This window comes from Pogonomyrmex barbatus, unplaced genomic scaffold (genome assembly GCF_055798465.1).
Source record: "Pogonomyrmex barbatus isolate J1 unplaced genomic scaffold, ASM5579846v1 scaffold3, whole genome shotgun sequence".
In the NCBI taxonomy this organism is placed as follows: domain Eukaryota; kingdom Metazoa; phylum Arthropoda; class Insecta; order Hymenoptera; family Formicidae; genus Pogonomyrmex; species Pogonomyrmex barbatus.
In genome coordinates, this window is record NW_028297127.1 from 8,019,267 (window position 1) to 8,034,775 (window position 15,509).

General features: G+C 37.2%; 1 protein-coding gene across 1 annotated transcript in view; it reads right to left on the bottom strand.

Moving 5' to 3' along the window:
• ChAT (Choline acetyltransferase) overlaps positions 1 to 15,509 on the bottom strand; it is an 80,222-nt gene that overhangs the window by 7,141 nt on the left and 57,572 nt on the right. Inside the window, exons 7-14 of the mRNA XM_089080430.1 lie at positions 9,555 to 9,727; positions 8,144 to 8,324; positions 7,698 to 7,872; positions 6,065 to 6,294; positions 4,736 to 4,947; positions 4,437 to 4,559; positions 3,742 to 3,946; positions 1,102 to 1,302 (exon numbers count right to left, since the gene is read on the bottom strand). Of these exons, the coding sequence (XP_088936556.1) occupies positions 1,102 to 1,302; positions 3,742 to 3,946; positions 4,437 to 4,559; positions 4,736 to 4,947; positions 6,065 to 6,294; positions 7,698 to 7,872; positions 8,144 to 8,324; positions 9,555 to 9,727 (1,500 nt within the window). The remainder of the gene's footprint in view (positions 1 to 1,101; positions 1,303 to 3,741; positions 3,947 to 4,436; positions 4,560 to 4,735; positions 4,948 to 6,064; positions 6,295 to 7,697; positions 7,873 to 8,143; positions 8,325 to 9,554; positions 9,728 to 15,509) is intronic.

Genomic DNA, 15,509 nt, shown 5'->3' on the forward strand with positions numbered 1-15,509 from the left:
GAGATTTCACTCATTGCCGCTAAGAAGGATATATTCTTTTTTTTTCTATTTTTTTTTTTCAATTGTAAATTTAGGAATTAACGAAAAAGAGCGGAATGTTTCCGCGGAGGAAGTATCTCACAACAACTGGTTAAATATTAAACGCCATACTGAAATAACGCGCGTGATTAGCACGTATATATACTATGTTAATTAAGCGTCCTCTCTATACTATGTTAATTAAGCGTCTTCTTAAAACGTAAATCATTCTCGCAATTACGTAACTCTTCTTAAACAAACTGATCGTATCGCGTCGACCTCGAGCTGTCCAAGTCATTAAATACCTTTATAAATACTCTTACAGCACGTCCGGGACTTGACTTATATTTCGTCGTGATAGACCATTTTAAATAACGATCTTTATAACGTGCATCGGCGTAGACGAGAGATCAAGAGGCAGAATATTTGCAATCTGAGAATGAAAGATGCTAGCTTTGAGGTTCGAACATGCTAAAACAACTCACTAACTCTAATTCAGATTATCGCGTTATCTTTCAGAAGCACATCATTTTAACTTTAAGCCTATTTTTTTTCGAGCATCGTAGATATTTCACATTATTATTATTAGGATTTAAATAAAAAATTTGAATATACTGCATGTTCGTTCTGTTCAAATAGTTTGAAGCTAATGAAAACAAATGTTAAAATCCGAATAGTTTGGGCAATTCATATATTTCTTAACTTAAATACTAATTGATCTGTAATATCATTTATTATATTTGAAGTTGAACAGTTCGGACGATAAATAATTTAGAAAACGTGCGTAATAAAAACAGCTAATTTACAAATCTCTTCATTTTTTTAATTTCATAAATATGTTGTATTGAGTCCATTGCCGAAGTCAAACAGTTCGACATGGTTCAAACATATCTTGAGTTCGAAAAATTCAAATTGTTTGATATTGTGAGATTCAAACTGTCGAAACTGTTTGATCATCTGAAGTTTCCGAGCACTACTCTTTATTGTGAAAATTCGCGAATTATGACCAATCGAATACAACAAGAGTGTCACGAATCTTGCAAGACGACGCCAATGACGACTGGATCGACCCTAATCACTGACCTGTGACGTCGAAAGGGCGAAGTGATTAACGATCGCGTAAGCCTCGTCCGTGAAGATGTCCGGGATCGGCTCGCCGGCCTCCTTCGCCGCGTAACGCAGCCCCATCAGATGGTTGTCGATACCCTGGCCATATATGTTGTCGTTCATCTCTTTCGTCTGCCTCTGCACCGCCAGATCAAACAGCTCCTTGATCCTTTCCGCCTGGGGAACCGAGCCGGAAGCAACGTTCAATTGAGTCCAACGCGATCGACCTTTCGAGTCTTCTTTCGATGAAGATTTTCCCGACGTACGATCGAAGGTGACAACGCTCGGAAAAATCACGAAGGAATCGGTACGCCCTCCATTGACTTTAGCTAAGCGGACTTAACATCTCAACTGGATATCTCAAATAAATAAATTTTAAACTAATTTCTCTACGTCTAATTATGTGTATATTATTGATTTGTACCGTGAATTCCTTTTCATGATAATCCGATTTTAATAGGTGGAGAATTTTTCTTTTGTGATTATTATTTTTTTGCAAGGTAGACGACACTCTGTGACGAGCTTATTGCGGTGAAAAGCAACATCGAGCGTGAAGGTTGATGTTTGTTAAGTCAATTCTCGAGATATTATATATCAAATATGTAAAAACTAAAAATTTTAAAGATAGAAGATAAATTAATTTAATAATTAATTTTCGCAAAATAAAGAGAATAAGCTTGCGGGGACCAGTTACAAACAAGCAACAGCGCAAATTTGAGGATTAATAGTTTTGCAATGAATTTTGAAGTAATATCGCTTAGAAAGAATTTGATTCGCTATAAACAATTAGAAGATGATGACAAGAAAAGGGAAAGAAGATAACGGCTGAGATAACATCTCGCTGAAAGGGAAACAACCGAACGCGGTAAATGAGAAACAACAGCTCGTTGCCGCAGTATTTTCCGAACGAGGGTGATTCGTGTAAGGGAAACAAATGGAATATCCCCATGGAACTTGCCCGAGGCCTCTCGAGAATCGTGCAAATACTCGATCGCGAAAACGAACCGAGTCAGCGGTTCGGCCTAATTGATTGTCTTTTCCTCGGGAATTTCTTATTTTTCTTTTTATTCATCATCCGGTGTTTGTTTAAATTTGGTGGATCTTGTCACGACAAACAATTTTTATAATTGCTTTTCTTCTTATCTAATCTTATGGAACTTTTATATTAAAACTCGTGTTTGGAGAAAACGTAAGGGAAGAGGAAGAGAGAAATGTTATTGAACATTCTCTATTAAACACAATTTTTAAAAAGCGATATAACATAAATAAATATCACGTATAAATAATGTTTACTGATGTAGAAACTTGAATATCGAATGATTACACACCGATATCTTCGTGCATCTTAGCTAAAAATCAGCTGAAGCATAGTATAGTATACATATATCACTCATTTCGTACAATATAACAATATAATTCAAAAAATAAGATTTTCCAGAATATAAATCTAGATATTTTAAATAATTAAAATTTTATCACATTATTTTTAAATACGATTTTAGTGTAATAATTGATTAGAGAATAATAAAAATATTGTTAGATCTTCATTCAATATATTAAATTCTTACTATAATAAAGCAATCCTTTTTGACTTAAGGCACTCTTGATATTGTTTTTTAATAAACAATTTTAGAAATTCAGTTCATCATCGACATCAATAACAAGAACTCTAAAATCTTAATTTTTTGCAAATAACTTCAAAATTATAATTTTTTTAAATAATGTTGTAGCAAATGAGTGATGTATAACGTAACGTGCGTTAATATAAAATTGTAATTATAGGAAGTACCATATAAACATATACAAATATCCAAAATAATGTAAATGTATTATAACTGATATAACGAAACAATATGAACTAAAATAATCTAAATGAAGAAAATAATTGATAATAACTTAATAATTTTATATAATAACGTAGGACAAGGGACACGTGATTATAAACGAAAAAAAAACAGCGTAGATATTATACCGAATTGTCATAAGTGGATGCATCTGGTAATGCAAATGGGCAATACGACCAACCGCTCAGAAATTTGTCGTAACACTGCAAAAGATGTATCGTGATACAAATTATCTTTAAATTCACGATCATATCTAAATTTTCTACGATAAAGTTACTAGTAGAAATATTAAATAGTAGTAGAAATATTAAAACGAAAATTTTTTTAAAGAGCGTTTTAAAGAGCATCGGTCAAGTCACGAATACCGAATTTTCGCAAATTATTTTTCATCCTTACATCATTTATCATTTTTAACATTTATTTAATTTTTTTCGTGATTTACATATCTCTTGCAGAATACCGTTAAGATTTCGTTTATCTGGCGCAAACAAACGGCTGATTTAACGGCTGAAGTATATCATAAATTACCATAAATTATATCAGAGAACTTACGCAAAATAATTCGTACGAAATAAAATTTATTCGTGTATTCTTGTAAAGCAACTTGATAAAAGGGATGCGCTTAAAGAATCAAGGCACTGGCGAGACTGGAGGAAAGTAAAGTAGGTAAACGCATTCCGCTCGACCTTGTCGTAGTTCTGTCGAGTGTACTCGAGCTGTGTGTGTTACACGACACGAGAATCGCATAGGAAAAATGCCAAGTTTCAGTTACACTGTAAATGGTGAACTGAACTCTTTTGGGGCTCCCGTCCACGGCGTGGTTCGGCTGGTTCGTCTGACCATGGGGGTCGCCCTGGCACATCGCCCTCGCCCACGCCAATGCTTCCGGACTGGCGGCCCGGATGCAATCCACGCGACCCAACGCGAATCTCCGGATGCCGGCGCTCTCGTAAGTTGCCACCAATCTCCCGTGGAGTCTACAAAAACAAACGTAAACAATCCTTTTTGACTTAAGGCATTCTTCAAAACTGTCCTTTTAATAAACAATTTTGGAAATTTAATTCATCATCGACATCAATAATTCTAAAATCTTGTTTTTTTTTTTTTGCAAATAGCAAAATTGTAATTTTTTTTATAATAATGTAGCAAACGAGTAATGTAACGTATGTTAATATAAAATTGTAATTGCGAAAGTATCATGATGCCGATGAAACGACGATCGCTTGGTGCGATATTTAATTTATTAACGACTTTCAAATCCATCTTCTTTGATCTCCATTAAAAGTTAAAAGTGCAATGCAAATAAAAGATATTCTATATACTTTGTTCCTTAATTTTTGCTCTCGAGATGTTGTAACGTCGGAGTGACTGAAATTCTTTTCACTTAATAATGCACATCCGCGCGCGAATCGTGACAGGACTTGAAAGTTTACTTTTTAGAGAAATTCTTCTTCCGGTATGCTTTACCTAAAATACGTGAGCTGAAGCGCCAATTGTATGTACGCGTCCGGGCTGATTCTGCAGGACTTGACGAACTCCTTCGAGTAATCTTCGAACCACAGAATACAGAGATCCAAGTCCTCGACCAGTCTGAGAAACGGGAAAAAGATATCTAATTGTGAACACGTGAGATTTAGCGTAAAGGACCTTTCGATAGTTACTTTCTTCTTTAACGATTTTCGATAACGAGTCGATTTATCAAAAATGGGAACGAACTAAAGTTTCTTTTCTTTTTTTTTTTTTTCTTTCTTTACGAAGCTACTCACGCGTCGAAGTTCATCATGGCCTCTCGAATGTCGTTTAAACTTTGCTCGGTGAGGGACCATTCTAGTTTCTCGGGCGCCGGTAGATGCGAAGGTACCAGATTTTCATCCGGTGGCGACATAGAGTCCACCTTCTCCGTTATCTCCTCGAATGCTTTGAAGACGGCCGGTGCCTCGCCAGCGGAATGCTCGTACGTCAGTCCCCACATTCCGTCCTATATTGTAAACATTTGCGAAACAATCGCGAATCAAAAAAATAGCATTTCCCTTGAAATTCTGCAGCAGAGAGAAAAGAATGAAGTATAAAGAAAAAAAAATTCTGCTTCATTTAGATTGAGAAAATAGGTCGTTTCCGAAATATTAAAAACGATGAATAAATTTATGAAAAATGCGACAAACGTGTATAAATATCGTATGATAAAATTATTAATATTAAATATAGAAGATATCAAGTTAGTCAAATAAATTATAAAAAATATAAATTCGATATTGGAAAAATTAAAAAAATATTAATAGAAATGTCATCTTGTAAATAATATAGAAATACGTGCGTAAAATGTTATGCATATTAAATAATTAGAATTTTAGAATAAATATTCCAATATTCCATAATATATTGACCGCTATTGTTATACAATGTCAATTATTATACGATCATTTGTCTTATCTATTAACATATTATTATTGCGCATTAATATTGATGTTAACATTTAGAACAGAGTAAACAAAGCAATTTCATATATTATGCAATATGATTAATAAATAAAATTGATCTATAGAAATATTTAATCTTCTTTATCTAATAAAGACTAATTAAGGAATCAATCATAAATGCGATATGACATGAAGGTAGACTCAAATGCGCGGGACTATTTTTCTCCATCCGTGGAAACATTTCGTCCAGGAAAGGGTTGAAGGAATTCCGTCGTGAGAGATATGAAAGTATGTTGTCATAACGTCACGGCTTCACGAAGCCGCGATTTCGCCCGTGAACCCTGACACCAATCAAATCAAGAAGAGTGGTCTTGGAAGCGGAGAAAGTGATAAGTTCAATTTGACCGAGCGCATCCATCGGAAGATACATCGTTGGGAATTGTTGCCTGCTCAATAGAGGAATTCCCAGGAATTTGTGCTAAACGTATGTTTTACACATCGCGTGATGCGTCTTACATAATTAAGATTCGAACGGCGAACGTAATCATTAGTTAGTAGGAACTTATTTTTTTTTAGTCAAGTGCACTCTCGGTTGCACTTTGATTAATCTTGACGTTGCAGCATTTAAACACATTACGTCTGTTGAATTCTGTCTATTAAATTCTTGGGTCGACGTACCTTGCCGAGGATCGCGTGGAAGGTTTTGTCGAACCAGCGATTCGCGCCCAAGTGTCGGGACCCTCCGCCGTGAAGAGCGTGATGAAGCACGTTCGCGTAATCTCGATCGCCGATCCATCGGTCCTCTTTCTTCATGGGATTGTTAAAAGTGGTCGGTAGCACGTCGTCGTCGATGGAAACGACGCAGAGACAGCGCTCCAGCAGCTCGAGATTGTGACGGTTGCGCTCGTCTAAAAGTCGTTTGCGGTCTCGTAAAATTCAGACAACAGACAGGCGGGATCGGCAATTTTTACAACACTCGCATGTTACATAACGTTACAAAATTATGCAACCATAAATAAGAAATGCCGCCATGTGCTGCGAATTAAATTGCAATAGGAAATACTAAAAAATTTACTTACTTTCAGGTGTCAAGTTAAACTTCTAATTGATACGAAATGATGTAAACGTTTATAATTTTTAAATTTTTAAATGTAAAAAAATTTTTATAGATTTTCTCGAGCTGAATTTCGTCTATTTTCGTTCCAAGGTAGAGAAGGAAATGGTTAGAAACGTGTAAGTAAGTTAAACGTGTATGTAAGTTTAAGCGCTTCTCATTAATTTATATTACATATTTGAAACCTGAGCACATTTATGAAAAAGATATCTGTTAGAATGAAACGCCGGGGTCTTGTCATTTTAATGAAAACTACAATCTCTCTCTGTTGTCTTCGCGACGCTCTTGCCTTTAATTAATCAACGGCGAACGCGGGTTGCCGTTAGCTCGTTAGCGTCGGCCGTTCATTCGATTTGTAGGCGTAGGTAGGTCGTAGGTCCTCGTTGAGCAAGGTCGGGTTAGGGAGTTAATGGGAATATTGCGAATATTGGCGAAGCGGTGAACGCGAGTGGATAATTATGGCGGGAACACGTGGCGACGAAGGGTTGTCCGAAAATGCGGGTGGGCTATTTTTTGGATAACCGAATTATATCTCTCTTTCTTTCTCTTTTTCTTTTAAAAATAATCTTTCTTTTAAAAAATAAATTACAAATAAATTACAGAGTTTTATATATATATATATAATATTATATATATATATTATATATATATAAATCGTTTAATTACTACATAACAATTAAAATTACGAAAGTACGCGAAGTGTTTATTTTACACGTGGCTCGTATTACTTTTCAAAAACAGATTCTACTAATATGACGTGCAACGTAATTATTTTAACAAGATTTCGAAAGCACAGCTGTCTCGGAGCGTGCGGTAACTGTGTTACCGTGCAAAATTAAATTAATTAAGTCTTTATTCTTTGCAGGAAATCGGACGTTACACGAATAGAATGAATCAATAAAAATTTTCCTCTCTGACAGGTTATATAAAATTATAATAGCGATTCTGACAAAAAGATCAACGTGATAAAAGCGAAAACTTTTAGGGGTTGTTTTCTAAAAAAAAAAAAAATTCAAAAAATATCGAGCTTTTTATCTCCACTTAAACCATTTTAATATCTTCGTCAATTCTTAAAGTTGTGATATTTTTATTAGAATTGTCCCTTTTTTTCTGAAATCCCTTGAATGAAGCATTTAAAGTGTTTTCTCGTGCAAAAATGATGCTTATATCCAATAAACTCTTTTAAACATGTCATACTTTTTATCAGCTCCTCCCGCGCTTTCGCCCAGGCTGGTCGCTTCGCGGTAGTGAGAATTCCGACCGGCGGAGTTCTGGGATCGGCTTTGGTCTCCATGATCCTCAATAACTGTTGAACCAATTCGATTTCCGTGATCCGTCCTCGATCTGACGCTCTCACGGGCACGCTATAAAACTGTAACAGAATGAATGAACATCGTAGCAACGTGCGCAAATTGTTTCCTTTACCGATATCGTATTACATAAGTATAAATTTCTCTCTCGACAGTTTAGAAAATTGATTAAATTTTTTAACTGATGAGATAATCAAGCGAATCAGTTTACATGTAATTATAATTATAATTTAATCAGAAAGTGAAACCTTGAAACATAGAAGAATGGAATAAAGAAAGTTGCAAAGATTTGCATCATTTTATATCAATGCAGTAATTTTGCAGTAATCTCACCTGATTGTGATGTGCAACGATAATATGATCGCCAGAGGATGCTCTATCCAAGATAATTTGTTCGTCGTTGTTTATACCGGGTCGCCGATAAATCCGAAATATTTGGTAATGTTGTGCCATGCAGAGCGGTTGCATCATCTTGCCGTCTTTGGATTTTACACGTTCAACCTCCAGTCCAGATCTGTTCTCGAAATTCAAAAAACTTATTTTCTTTCTCTTCCCCCTCCCTCCCCTCTTTCTCTCTCTCTCTCTCTTTTTGTACAGTAATTCTGCATGTGTTTTTTACTTTGAACAAATCACTAATAAATCTTCGCACAAATTAATCTTTGGCACTTACAACAATGTGAATTTGATGTATCAGCTAGTAATAAATAATAAATTTTTCAACTTATTGCTTACATAGAATATAAGAAATATATATATTATTTTGATACCCGCGACATATGAGAGCGAAGAGAATTAATGTTTAAATAATAAAAAAATATACAATAATAATGCAATAAAAGTACAAAATAATAATAAAAATATACAAGTTAGTAAACATTAACTTTGAAATTCTTTTTTATATCGTTGTAATATCAAAAAAAGAAAACTTATAAAAGCCAAATTTATTAACGTATTTAATTCGTTTTTTCATTTATTTGTTTTAAATTTTTGTAGAAAAGGATGAGTTTTCGAAGTTTTAAAAAGTAAAGCTAGGATCAATTTCCTGTTGACTGCATCTTACTTTGCAAATCTCTCTCTCTCTCTCTCTCTCTCTCTCTCTCGTGTTCTACTTTAGAGAAAGAGGTGAGTTATGTTTGCCATTAAAAAGCGTTCTTCCCATCCTTCTCTATCCGCGAATTTGCGTTAGTTTCTGGAAGAAAGGAACATTCTCCTCTCACGGCTCCGACTCAGTCTCGTCCGGATGCAGGATTTCGAGGATCCTTTGAGTTCGCAGAAACGTCCGCTCATTCTCTCGTGCGGATCCCTTTCCTCTTTATGCTCGCTTTCTATGGATCTTACAATCCGGATTTCCTCGCAGACATACGCCCTTTCCAAATTGACTTTTACGTGGCTTCTTTTTGTCCCGCAAAAGGATCGATGGCACGTTCCGTTATGTCGCCCCTTCGATTACTTGCACTTTTTAATGTCAATGAATATCCCAAAATGCCGTTCAAATCGATCGCCATTGCGAATCGCATCGTCATAAACGATGTTTGTTGTTTAGAAACAATTGTAGAACAATGCGAAATTTCTACGCTCGAGTTTAATGAGATCGCGAACACCCAATATATATATATTTTCGATTGTATTCAGCAATCGAAGCAACGAAATTTTACAACTTGCGATAAATTGTACAATCGGCATTCCGAATTATCATATAAAATGAACGAGCGCAAGATTGCGGAAAATTAGAACGTTATCTCACCTGTCTAGTAATTCCTGATAATTAAGCAACTCGGTGAGAAATCGCGCGAGGAACACCGCGGCTTCTTGCTGGTTTGCAAATCTCTTCGGTTTTGCGGCCAAGCCGGGATTGCTGTTAATTGGGAGAGCCAGTGGAACGGACAGGTACATGTCATTCAGCCACCATTCTGTCGCCTGCGAACGACGGAATTAGTGTATAATTTAATGACTAAATCATTCATTAAGCATTCATTGGTACATGATTACAGGCATGAATAGCTGCGCAGTCAAGTGCGTACATATTATTAATAGTAAATCACAATTATATACAGAATCATAAATTAGTGATCCTGCAATTAAAAATTATGTGGCAGTCGGGTATTTTGCGCGATCCAGCGACGAAAATTGATGGGACGACGATCGTTACGTTATACTAACGTGATAAAGCATTATCATGGTGAGATTGCGTAATCACGTTAATTACTTGCACGCGCGAGATGACGTCGCGCTACGTTGCGTGAAAGTATGTCCGGAAGTAAGTCGCGGTTCGAAAAATAAATAAATTAGCGAAAAGAGATTCTTCAGGAAAGTTACAGCCGAGAGCACCGGTAGTCGCGAGCATGATTATTTCACGATATAATGATTTGCGAGAAGACACTAATACGTGTCAGGGATACTTCAAACTTCCCGGAAGTAAATCACTCGCAATCAGTCAGGCGTTATCGTGTACGATTCGTTAGTGTCGATAAACAAGTAATATTAATAATAATAATAATGTTCAGCATGTCTGGAAGGCAGAAAAGTCCTGCGTTTCGGATTTTAGAAATCGCGCGGATGTAAATTTCTCCGGTCGTAAATTATAATCGTTGTCCATGATTTAATTTTACTGTCATTTTAACAGTTTTTCTTGCTTTTTAATTGCATATAATTTCGTTCCGCAACCCGTTGTCTTGACACCGCGACGTCGTTTTTCACGTTCGATAATCAGGGCTCAGCCCCGGCGCGTCATTAAATGCGGATTAAACAATCGAGTTTTGTCATCGCCTTCGTTTCCGCGCTTTTGCATCGATAAAATTACTTGTGCTAAAGGGGATAAGACAGAATTGCTGTAGAAAATCTGCAATATAAAAGTCTTTTTCAACGACCATATTTACATAATACTCAAATACGCAGCACAATTTTTATTGCAAAGTACAATGGAGAATAAATTATTCGTGAGAAAAGGGGATAAGATGGAATTGCTGAAAATCCGCTAATTTAGAAATCTTTTTCATATAGTATTTAATATTTTTTATGTAATATCTAAATACATGCGGTTTTTATTATATATGCAAAGTGCAACGATAAATAAATTAATTATTTTAAATAGCCAATTTTCAATATTGTTTCAAATTACTTTTTTCGCGTAATATCTTTGTTTATTTCTAGACCGACTGAAAGATGTTTTAATAAATTACTTTTGAAATCTTCAGTGTTTTTTAAAATTTCGATTTAATTATTAATCACATGTTTGATGCTAATATTCGTGTATGCTCGCGGCTTACCACCATACTTTTACTTGTTTAAAGTTTAGAATATCATGTGCATTGATAAGTTGTCGTTTAACTCATACGACAATTAAACAACTGAATTTTACCATTTGTTTACGTTTTGTGTTGCTTCAAGTATCTTCTATTTATTTTACAAGCTGTTTGATAGAAGCGTCAACACCGCAAACTTTCTCGCAAACGTAACGAGACAGTCAAGAAGACGCAACGAATGTTTTTGTCGTGTCAGAGAAAATATTATCCCCAATAACTTGTCTCGTGCATGAAACTCATAGTAAAATAACATATCCTTCGTTTATTCGCGAGAAAATGTATCCACATCACTAACATTCCGTAAATATATGCATCAGATGTTCCATCCTAATCGTTTTTCTTAATGACACGATACGATATTTCACGATGGAAAACTACTTTTCGCATGTGGGCTCTTGATTCAACGCGTGACCGACTTTTCCAAGTGATAAGTTCTTTCAAGACATTCCTTTCCCTCTGAGAAATCAATTTCCAAGATCCGTCGGATGCTAAAAGCATGCGACAAGAGGTAGCCTCTCTTGACATTTTCGATGGGAAAATCGACTTTTAATTCCGAAGGAGCAAATAGATAATTTGACACAGTGGTGGGAGTGTGCCGTGTAATCGGATCTGCAACTTTAATCCCACCCCAGAGCCGGGGATAATTCGCGCGCGATTCATAATTATATCATCCCCCCCCTCCCCCCCCGAGAAGCGGAACTCTTTTTTTCTCCTCGCGCGATTCTGGGTCAGTGTAACGAGCCGCGTGTCGCAGGTCGCGTGCATGAATGTTTCACGAGGTCCGTGTCTTCAACGTCGATACGACGTATCGGGGGCTCCGCTCTCGAATCGCCTATAGATAGAACTTACGAGCTCGAGCTTGTCGCGTATATTCGTAGAACAAAGGCTATATTTGACCGGGGTTGACATCGTTTCGACATCGCACGGGGGATGTCGATGGAGCACTCGCGTTCTTTTTTTAGATCGCTGATATATAGTTTCGGCGAAGTGGCAAACAAGGAATCGCGCACACGGGTGCGAGGCTTCGTTAGTTTTACTTTATTTCCCTTTCAAACCGAATGTCGATCCGATGCCGGCCTAATGAATTTCTGTACAGAATAATTAAAAATGAAGACAATATTTTTCCATCCATACATATGATGACAGAATTTTATGAAGAAAGAAAAAGCAGAGAATTAACGAGAGTTATCTAATTAATGAGACAAGGAAATTACAGCAAGATTGCGAGAATCCTGACTTAAATGACTTGTAAATCATTTAAATGAATATATGATTTCTCTTTGAATTATTGATTGAACATGTGTGAAACGAAATGTTTTTTACGGACTGTCTTGTAAAATTCCATTTCCTGTTTATTATAGAAAACTACATTTCGTGACGTAATTAACCGTTCGTAATTATTATGACATTTATTGCGAGTATTGCGTCATAGTTAATCACAAACACTATAGAGAAATCAAATGGCATCGCTTGCATTATTTATTTTTTAATCAATGTAACAAATTCACAGACTCAGTGCACGTCATTCAGTAACAAAATATCGTTTTTGAGACTTTTAATAAAATTCATAGTTTAATATTGGTTTAATATTAATTGAAATATCTATTAAAATTATACATGTCATAACTTAAATAATTATTATAATTATTTAATAACCAGAAAAATTTCTTTTTACATTAAAAAATATTTTTTTTTTTAAAGAAATTTTATTTTATTGACAAATAAAGAATATATTTTTTCTCGGAAAACGTCGAATTCATTTCATCCATTTTCAAATACACAAATATTGAATTTCGTTCTTCGACTCGGATACTCATCTCCGTAGTGAATCCGGGTTACGCAAAGGCAAAACGAGTTGCGAGGCTGAGCGCAACACGTCGCAAAGGCAGATCGGTTCGTCGCACCGATGAGTCGGGAAACGGGAGCTTCAGCATTCGCATTCGGCACGCGGACAAGACTTATCCGACCGAGAAAAGCCGGTGGCTTTGACTGCCGATAGCGATGCCGGACGACACCTTCGGGCACGAGCGAATATGTTTCGACAACGTATATGTTGCGCCATGGATGCGAATGCCCACGTGCAAACGAGCTGCGCAACACACGTATGCACGCGACGAGCGATGCGAGTGCACAAAATTATGCACAGATTACCGTTTGTTAGCCGTGTATTAGATTGTGTAGGAATGGGGGTGTTCCGGTCCCAAGATTGAACAAGATTGAAGCTCCTGTCGGCTCCTGCTTGGATAAGGCCGCTGTAATGAGCCTCCCTCTGCCTCCCCCTAAATCGCATAAATGAAATCGCGTTAGTTGACTCGCGTGTAACGACCTGCGCTGCTTAACTAATTATCCCGACATGCAGCTGCGTACTCGAAAAGACACCTCGCGTTCGCGTTATTAACGTCTTGCGCCACACGGCGGACCCACGTGTGTACCACGCGTGCACACGCACGCGTAATTGGTGCTCTCCTCTGGCGAGGAGATACGGTAGTATGGGGTAGTTAGTATCCCATTGACGTGATGAAGTCTGCGAGCCGTTCGACGATAGCGATCGTTCACACGTCTCTCGGAGATCTGTGAAAGTAGAGTCGGCAGCATCCGCAATCCCTCGCAATCACGCGAACAATTACCAGATGCTTAAGTAATTGCGTTTGTTACTTTGTGAGCTCTCCAACACACGCTCACGTTTTCCTAATTAAATAATCCGAGTATCGGATCGGGATATATGTCCTACATAACAGCGAATTTAATAAGAGCGCCCGTGACGCTCCGCGTCGGAAAAGATTTATTTCTATTAAGAGGCGCAGATAAATTTTATGCTTAATTTGGCCGGTAGATTGAATATCGGATTATTCTTCAAGAGCGAGAAGAGAGAGATGGCTTGAAGGAAGACTCTTATTCTTCGATTAATCTCACGGCTCTTGCATCTGTCGGTGAAGAAAGGCTCCCAAGATCAGTCAGTGACACGACGATCTCGACTCGCGACGGATGCCGCGAGAGATGGGTGCTTGCGAAATTCAGCATTCGCATGTTCCGCGCCGATCTCCACGAATTAATGAGACACCGGCACACGTGATCGGTGCATTAGAACATCCTCGTGGAATATGGATTACCCGTCGAATCATTCGCGTTTAGACGCTGCACCTCCGCTCGCCGCATCTTCGAGCCGAAGTATGTTTCGTTATAATGAACGAGCTTCGAATAGGAAACGAATGATCTTATTTTTCGGCCCTAATGAGCGTCACGACAAAAAGAATCGATATGGCTTAGAAATAAAACCTTTGGTTAGAAACAGTATAGTAATTTACGTATTTTTTTTTTAAATTTTTATTTGTAATAAGATGCTACTTTTTAAATAACTAATTGTATGGATATTATAATATCAAAAGGAATTAAAATTGCAAAGAAATCGGATTTCTTCAAATTACAAATAATTAAATAAAATTAAATAAAAGTAGTTAAAAAAAAACTTATTTAGAAGAAATATTATTCAAAATATAATCAAATATGATGACTATACCATACTGAAACGATTATACATTTCAATTTTTCTTTTTTTATAATATTTAATTGCCAATATCGTTTGACGCAATGTATTCTTTTCGGGATGAATGTCACTGGATGCTGTTACTTTCTTACATCAGAATTTTTATGGGTGGGTCGAGAATAATTCTTACGTAGGTGACGAAATGCCAAGAATGTTTAAAAATTCCGGGGAGCTACAAGCGGAAGGAAAATTAACCGCAAGCTGTATACATATGAAGCATTCATCATCACGATGATCTCCTCGCTTCGTTCGTCGCGCATCGTGCATCTCGCGAAATAAAATCCTCGGGATTGCGCAGGACTCCTACACGTCGGATGCCGCGTGTCTGGGCTCATCGTGCATCGTAATGGCGCGATACGCGAGAACTTAACGAGCGCGAGGCAAAATTACGAGAGGAGATCTACGCTCGCGGCGTTCCCGATGAGGAAACGTCTGGCGCAATAACGTCTCAATGCATCATTTGATGGGCGATCACGCTGTTCGCGCTCGTTATTTACTGCGCCTACTCACGAAACCGCAGCGGGACACTCGCCGGAAGACCACCTTGGACGGCGGACTCGCCTAATTTTGCGCGGCGAGCATTTTCAAGAAAGTTTAATCGCGGAAACGCGTGTCTTTCGCGGTGAAAGCAAAAAGATTTCTCGCGAATCTAATGGCGAGCGAACCCTGCGTCAGATGCCTTAATCGCCTGTGTCGGAAACTGTGAGAAAAACACGATCCACATTGTTTAATTGTGATTAATCTCTCTTTCCCTTTCCCCGTTGTCGTGCGAGAAAGAAATATAAATATAATCCAGACAGAAAATTCTAAAGTCCTTGATTAAGATTGAAGGCAAACGATGTGGAATTTCACA